Genomic DNA, 8557 nt, shown 5'->3' on the forward strand with positions numbered 1-8557 from the left:
GCTGTTTTTAGGAAACTGCTTGCTCTTAAATCTGGCAACTGAGCTGACACACGCTATAGAAGGAATGCAATTATTTAAAAACTCATTTGAATAAACGTCAAACATTTGTTCTCTTTTCCAGTGAGGTTGTTTGCAGCACCACGTACAAACTGTTTTAGAGAGAAAATAATTGTCTCAGTCTTTTACAAGCTACTATTTCAAAATAAATGCACGGAAATGTGGGTTTTTGTCAAATAATCTAGCTTTGTTGCTCTTGGCTTGAATTAAACGTAACTAGTTTCTGCAGTTTGGATGGAAAAAGACCTTCAAATTTACTGTAGAAAAAAAAAAGATTTTTCAAAGTTGTAAATAAAACGATTAAATAAAATATTATCTGAGTATGTTTTATAAGAAATCACTATTTCAGTCTTTTCAAAATTTCACATTTAATTCTTTGTAATTATTCATGAAATTTTCTAGGAATTTTGCAGTGAAAATTAATTTAAAGTAAATCCTACACCATTTGCCCAGTGTATAAAAGACAGAATATATATATATATATATATATATATATATATATAATAAAAAAAAATACAAATAAAAAATAATTAGTAGTTTTTAGTAGTTTTTTATTATATTTTAATAAATAAGGAAGGTAAATGATGAAAATAAAATCATAAATAAAATTATTAGCCAAAATTACAAAAAACATTAGCAGTTAAAAATAATAATTAAAAATAATTAGGAAAAAAAATAATAATTCAATAATAAATAATTATTAACAGTTAACAATAATAATAAAAATTGTAAAAATTAATCATACAGTTAAAAAAAACATAGCAGTTAAAAAACAATCATTAAAAATAAATAAAATTATTTTTTAAATAATTGAATAATAATTTGTAAAAATTAATAATTCAATTTAAAAATAACCATAATAATTACTTTTTTTAAATAAAAATAAATAATTTAATTATTAGCTATTTACATATTAGATAATAATAAAAAAAATTTTAAACCGTCTTTTTCACAATAATGTCAGATACACAGTAACTAGCTAAATATTTAGATCTACAATCTACAGTGATTATATCAGAGTTTAGAGTCACAGTTGTGTTTTCCTCACCAAAATCTGCCTGCACTAGTAGTTTAGTGAGGCATAGAAAGACCTAGTCTGGTTTGGTAACCTCATCGGTATGCCATGGATTGGCATTTTGGACCAGCAGTGGAAGCTTGCCATATTTTTTCATCATCATTCGTGACAGAAATGCCAAACCATGGCAAGCCAAGCCCACATCAGCCTGGAGTTATTTCATTAGTTGTCATTTTTGGAGGCTGCCATGCTTTGTTCTCCATTCAAATGACTCAGCTGAACTCCTGCCAAGAGCCAACGACTTACAAAGAGACAGGAAAGACATACAGAGGATGAAAGGAAATAAAGAGAAATACACACAGATACGCACACCAATATGGACAATAGTTAGCCTAAAAACTAGGAGAAATTATAGATTTTGAATTGTAATAATATTTCACATTTTTGATCAAACAAGTGCAGCCCTGCTGAGCATTCATTACCAAACTTGTGGTATTTTCAGTGTTATATCAGTCTAGCAGAAAAAAAATAAAATCAGACACGAGCCAAAGGTCAGAGATCAAAGCATGGGGCCGAGGCCTTTATTTCCAATGATAGACACACAAGAGGCAAGGCAGTCACTTTTGCTTTCGAGCTTTCTTTGTGGTCCTCTGAGCAGGCGCAGGGCAGAGGTCATGGGCAGGGCTGGCCCTCCTTCAGCTGCTGGCAGCCGGGGCAGATGGGGCAGCGGGAGCAGGAGCAGGAGCAGGAGCGGGGGCGGGAGCAGGACTGGGGTTTGGGTTTGGATTAGGGTTGGGAGCCGGGTCGGGGACGGTGAAGCAGCCCCGTTTGTGCCACTGCATGTCACGTACACGTCTGACGGACTGCAGCTGTGGTTCTGTGGCTCCCCAGTCATTCCAGTGTTTGTATTCGCCATGTTCAAACACGAACTGACGCCCGCGGTAGCCAGGGTACATGTAGCCGACCCACCTGAGGAAAGAGATTGAAGTCATACTCGACTGTGAAAATAGTGTCCGAAGAAATCATGAAACAGCATTTGAATCCAATCAATTTACTTTTGTCACATAAAAAAAGATATTTAACAAGAAAAAAAAAACAAAACAAAAAAAACACCAGACTTGCTTTTATGATTGGATAAATCTGCCATTTTACGTAAGAATTCAAATTTGAGTTTGTTGTGGATTGACACACATGAAAACATTTGCTGTGCTTAATATTTTTGAGAAAACAAAGATTTTTTTTTGATGAAGAGAAAAAACAGCATTTATTTGAATTAGAAATCTTTTGTAATGTTATAAATGTCTTTATTGTCACTTTTTGATCTAATGCTTGTTTCTTTCAAATTTAAAAAAAAATTCAAAAAAAAAAAAAAAAAAAAAAAAAAAAAAAAACTGACCCCAAACTTTTCAAAGGTAGTTTCTTTCAAATAACATGCACTAATGACCAGGAAAATGTATTTAAGAAGTAAAAAGAGTACATTGTGAGATCACATTGACTTTCAGACTGTTTGTAATCAGGTAAAATAAGATTTGAAACAAAAATCAAAACCATCTTGAAAAATCAAGCTTCATGAGTTAATGGTCTTTGGATAGCAGCGGCAAGAAAACAATCTCAAACAAACTCTCAAACTCACGTTCCGTTGACAGCTTTGGCACTGGCCACACGGTCCTGGAAGCCGTGGACCCACAAGCTGGGAATGTCATCATCCACGATTTCCATCTTTCTCCCGGCAAAGCTGCAGTTCTCGAACAGATGTAGTTTGTGGTCTGCGCTGTCCTAGTAATGGAGCGTAAACACAAGACTCAGTGGGCCGTGGCAGAAGAGCAGATCTTTAAGCAGGTGTGAGGTGTGAACGTGTCTCTCACCACTCTCAGAGGTCTAATGGACAGGAGGCAGTAGCTGCTCTGGCTGTTGGTCCAGGTGGACCAGCGAGGATATTCTCCCTTCTCCAAAACAAACTGCTCTCCCAGAAAGCCCTTCTGCTCAAAGGCGACCCATCTATGACAAGATCATCAAGATCAGGACGGATCAATGGATGATTCCTTTTGATTAAAGAAGGGATTCACAAACTTTCTTTGCCAAACCCCTTTCAACATAAATATTTACTTGAAGAACCCCTGAGAGTTTAAGTTAATATTTCAATAATTTAACAATACATTTAAATTTTGACAGTTTTCTGATGTTGGTTAATGGTCACATGACATGCAGGTAAAGCTGTTTTATTTTAGTGTCATTTATATACTATTATAGCTATTACCTATTAAAGTTTTTGTTAATATTTTGAGTTAGATTTAATTTTTAGTTTTTTATATTAATTTTCATTTTAAAGTTTTAGTTTTTTTCTGTTTTTTTTATTTTTATTATTTTAAAAAAAAAAAATCTTTATATAGCCTATTGTTCATTTAGTTGGAGTTATTTTAGTACTTCAACTTATTAAAAAATACATTTCTAAAAGAAAATGAGAAATGTTTACTTGGCAACTAGCTGAAATGAAAGTTATTCAAATGAGTTTTTATTTTTTTTTATTTTATTTTATTTTATTTTATTTCTATTTTATTTGTATTTTATTTATTTTATTTGTATTTTATTAATTTAATATTTAATTTATTTATTAATTTGAATTTAATTTTAATTTAATTTAATTTAATTTAATTTAGGGTTATTTTATTTATTTTATTTTCATTTTATCATTTTATTTCAAGTAATTCCGTTTTTTTTTTTTTTTAGTTAAGGACAATAACCCGTAGTTAAACAAGTTAAACAAATAAAAAATTTTCAGTTATTTCAGATATTTCAATAGCTCTTTAATTTTTTTTTTTTATATATATATATTTTTTTTTACTTGAAAACGCACTATATAATATAATTCTAAGCTGTTATTTACATTTTTTAAATGCCCATATAGGTAAATTAATAAATCACAGTTCATTTTGGGATTCCAGAGGTTTTAAGAACTGCTTGTTCTAAACGAACATTATAGAGAAGAAAAAAGAAATATGATTCCATCTTTATATCTTTATTGTATTTTTGCATTTATATTATTATATTATATTATGTAGTATTATATTATATTATATTATATTATATTATATTATATTTTATATTATATTATTATTTATATTATATTATATTATTATCAATTTTAAGAAAGGTCTGCACTGTAAAAAATAAGTGTCATTTTAACTGTACAATTTTGTAAAAACGCTACAAAAAAAAAGTGTTAATAGGTTAACAGTAAGTTCCTGTACTATATACAGGGAAAAACTGTAAAAGATCTAACCAGACATTTCATGTAATTTTACAGTAAAATGCTGTTAATTTTACAGTTTTTAGAAATAAAAAAAGAACAAAATCAATGTATAATTTACAGTCAAAAACTGTAAACTGATATTCCCAGAATTCCCTGTGTGACGCTCCACATTTGAAAGTATTTTGTTTAAATAATCATGTTTTTTAATAGTTTTTTGTTATCAGTTGTACATTTGGGCTTTATGTTACATCTTCTGCTGTTTAATGAAAGTTTATTGAATTGTTTAAGTATCGTGTGTCACCATGATGGTGTTTTGTGTTTGCATGAATGGACTTTGTGCACCTTCTATATATTAATATAAACTTCTGCTTGTGGCGAAGCTACTTGTGATGAACTTCCATTCTTCATGTGGCTTTCTCTTTACCACCTGCATTATTATGGTGGTTGTCAGTATGTTAAAGGTACAAAAACAGATTTTAATAGCAGTGTGCGTTGTTGAATTTACTGGTTTACATTAAAATTTTCTTGTTTGTAAATAACAGTTTTATACTGTAAATTTACAGTTTTTGGCCGTAATTGTGTTTACAGTTTTTCTGTATTTTTTACAAAAGTATTCTGGCAACCACAGCTGCCAAAATTATTTTGTAAAAACTACAGACTTTTTTTTACAGTGTATTTTTTACAAAAGTATTCTGGCAACCACAGCTGCCAAAATTATTTTGTAAAAACTACAGACTTTTTTTTACAGTGTGGTTGAGAAGCACTGATATAAGTTGTCCATTGAGTTATAATCTTCTGAAGTCATTTGCTATAATCTGTGTGCAAAACAGACTGAAAACCTTCTCCTAGAGTTCTCCAACAGACAAATTCAGTTTGCATATATTCAAACATTTGCTTCAAGAACAGTCTGAACATTCTTCAGTCCTTCTTTTGTGGTTGTAGATAATGTTGTTTGACAGTAGAGAGCATGTACTCACGGGCAAGACTCAACTATGATTGATCCAACTTTTTCCAAGTTCTTCTCAATCAAGTCCTTGCATTCTGCTGACAGCTCGACCTTTTTTCCACGGAAGTTCTCGAATTCAAACAGTGAGACCTGTTAAGATGATTGATTCAACACATTTTAAGTCATAAACTGTTTGTCATAAACTTTATAAGCCATAAACTCTTTCATTCGTGAAAAACGAGCAGAATTTGTGTGTAAATAATTTGTAAAACCATTCATGTAAATTGTCATTCATTTTAATGAAGAACTTCATTCTGCTCTTGTTTCCCCTAGACAGCAATAAGAGTTAATGAAGAACAAGTGGAGATATTTGCTGTTCAGAATTTTCTTCTCAAGACAATGTCTCAAACTGTGTTCAAATTTGTCAGTATCAAAGTCTGTAATCAAAATTCAAGAGATCTCAATATTAAAGAAATAGTTCACCTTAAATGAAAATGTACTCACTCTCAGGTCATGTAATGATGTAGTTTTGTTTTTTTGTTGTTTTTGTTTCTTAGTAAGATTTGTAGTATGAAGTGTATTGTTGAGTTAATGGTTGGAGTCAGAATGGGTGTTAAAAAAGTTGATAAAAACAACAAGTAATCCATAATTTTTAACTTTAAACCGTTGCTTATGACCAAAACATGAGTCCAGAATCCATAATTATGCTTCCTCCAGTGAAAACGTCCAGTTGTCCTTCCCCTGTTGTCCTCTCATATTAAAATCCATTGAAATATTTGTTTAGAATGGCTTTGGACTGTTTTTGCTTGTAAATGTGCTTAATCTGTGCGTATTTCTCTCCTGATTCACACGAGATTACTTTTTCAATGGTTTCAAGTAATAGTTTGAAATTAAAATGAAAAATTATTTTTTTCTTCTTACAAACATGCATGTTTTTTTTGGCTTCATAATTTATTGATTTGTGTGGTGGGTTGGTTTGGATTATTACATTATTTGTTGTTATCAGCTGTTTGGACTTTCATTCTGACGGCACCCATTCACTGCAGAGGATCCACTGGTGAGCAAGTGATGCAATGCTACATTTCTCCAAATCTGTTCTGATGAAGAAACAAACTCATCTACATCTTAGATGCCCTGAGGGTGAGTACATTTTTACATTCCTTCATAGATAAATACTCTTACTGTGTGTCAGCTATTGGCTTGTTGTGTCTGCTTTTGCAAGAATCCACTCAGTCTCAGGAGCTCTAAAAGAGTTTCCTCTGGGCTTTTTGTCTGTGAAAAAGAACTGTATAAATTAGTATATCTGGACCTTGTAAACTGCTCCTGCTCCTCCTTGGCTCTTCTCAGCGACCTGCTGATCTGGGACTCCCTGCTGATCCGACATCTCTCCACCTGTCCAAAACACAAACACACGTCAGAGATGAGGAAAAAGTGATTCACCAGCTATTGCTGTATGAGCATTAAAAACATGAGAAGAGTAAATAACTTCAATAAAATGTTAAACCAAAAGAAAACAGGAAATTTAATCTAAAGAGGATGGCCACAAAGCACATCTGGACACTTATAAATACATAAATATTATTGTATTAGATAAAAAAACAAGAGGCATTTAACTTGAAGAAACATACACAATCATGCAAAATATTCATAACTGATATGAACAGTATTTTTTATTTTATTTTTTAACAAAACACAACTTGCGTTTCCCCAAAATTAGACAGGTAAACATATTCCTTAAGCAGCAATTTATAAAACTGAAATTAAACAAGCTGTTACAATTGTTACAGCTTGTTTAATTTTTATGTACATTATTGTATATATATATTGTTGAATTGATAAAATATGTTCTTGGTAGTAGGGGAAAAACAAAAACCATACAAAACAATGACTGAAAAAACTTCAGAAGGGACACAATTAAACATAGCTTATCATGTTCATTATTGTAACACATTGTCTTAAAAAATATTTTTGGTAAAACAAAACAAAACAAAACAAAACAAAACAAAACAAAACAAAACAAAACAAAACAAAACAAAACAAAACAAAACATTCAAAAGGGACACAATTAAATTCAGCTTATTATGCTCATTATTGTTACATATCCATTGTGTCAGTAAAAATGTTGTTAGTCGGGTGGCAAAAATAAAACAAAACAAAACAGATAACAAAAAGCTAATGCATCTTTCTTTTCAATTCACAAAAAAGAGGTTTGTTATAGGTTTTAAACTGAAACAATAGATCTAGCGGTGACAATTAAGACAAAAACATTTTGTAAACGTTCTTGTTTTAGCAGTAAAAGTTTGGATCAAATAGATTAGTCTTGATCAAGGAAAAATCTCTCTAAAAAGGATTTTCCTTTCTCTTTTATACCAATTTCTGTATTTCAATTACACTGCATTAGGTATCCAATTAAACCTAAGACAGATTTCTATGACAATGATATTTAGTTTCTTTTTTACTGCCAGCACACATGAAAAGTAAGACTTCAGATGAAGGCTGAACATATCTTTACCTGTTTCTCCCGTCCTTCACCTTCAGCAGTTCTCACCCCTCCACTCTCTCTCAGCGTGTGTGTGTATGAGTGTGTGTGTGTGTGTGTGTGTGTGTGAGGAGTGTGTATGGAGGTGAGGGTGTATGGTGGAGGGAACCTGGGGGGTATTTATGGTTTAATTCCGTCCACAGCAGCAGAAATGGGTTGGGCGTTGATTGCTGTTGATGCAGCAAGTCTGTCGTTCGAATTTGTGTCCATCAGACTGCCTCTCAATAGGCTGTGAGTTGGCAGGAGTTGCCCGCAGCCACCAGCTTGCTCTGCTGCCAGCGTGGGTACAGTGGGCACCGACAGGGCGCGAGCCAAGAGGATTCAGACAGGATCAGCTGCTGTCATCACAACCCTGCTCACTATCCTCTCTCTCTCTCTCTCTCTCTCTCTGGTCTCTCTGCCTCTCTGAGCCCAAACCCATTCCACAGATCTGGGCCATTCATCCTCATTTGATGGATTCTCAAAATTAGTGATTGTTTTCTATAACTTTTTGCCCAAGAAAAGCATGCATGTAAAAAAAAAGGAAAAAAAGAAAGAAACTTTTGAAATGAACAAATGAATAAAAAAGGGCTTAATTTTGGTTTAAAATGTAGTTAAATACAACTTAAATTGAATTTTCAAAACTTGGTCGATGTAAGTAAATGTATATCCAACACTTCCCACTATCACGCGCTATATTAAATTCAATATATTTAAATTCAACAAACTGCATTTACAAAAGACTAGGGATGCACCTTAAAAAAAAGCAAA

At 32.2% G+C, this 8557-nt stretch overlaps 1 protein-coding gene across 1 annotated transcript; it reads right to left on the reverse strand.

Moving 5' to 3' along the window:
* Positions 1-1624: 1624 nt before the first annotated feature.
* On the reverse strand, positions 1625-7886 carry crybb3 (crystallin, beta B3). The gene is made up of 6 exons (XM_042752037.1): positions 7781-7886; positions 6578-6660; positions 5300-5418; positions 2938-3070; positions 2706-2848; positions 1625-2041 (listed from the first exon to the last, which is right to left on the reverse strand). Exons 2-6 carry the CDS (start codon positions 6650-6652, stop codon positions 1768-1770), a joined length of 744 nt encoding a protein of 247 aa, XP_042607971.1. The 5' UTR covers positions 6653-6660; positions 7781-7886; the 3' UTR covers positions 1625-1767.
* Between the last annotated feature and the right edge of the window lie 671 nt (positions 7887-8557).

This window comes from Cyprinus carpio, chromosome A5, assembly GCF_018340385.1.
Source record: "Cyprinus carpio isolate SPL01 chromosome A5, ASM1834038v1, whole genome shotgun sequence".
Lineage (NCBI taxonomy): Eukaryota > Metazoa > Chordata > Actinopteri > Cypriniformes > Cyprinidae > Cyprinus > Cyprinus carpio.

What these genes read in the sequence shown, in the direction of transcription:
- crybb3 (XM_042752037.1), bottom strand. Translation starts at nt 6,652, where the DNA reads ATGTCGGATCAGCAGGGAGTCCCAGATCAGCAGGTCGCTGAGAAGAGC. An exon ending in GAGCAGGAGCAGTTTACAAG is followed by an intron (nt 5,419 to 6,577) that starts GTCCAGATATAC and finishes TCATCTTAACAG; the next exon opens with GTCTCACTGTTTGAATTCGA. An exon ending in ATCATAGTTGAGTCTTGCCC is followed by an intron (nt 3,071 to 5,299) that starts GTGAGTACATGC and finishes ATCTTGTCATAG; the next exon opens with ATGGGTCGCCTTTGAGCAGA.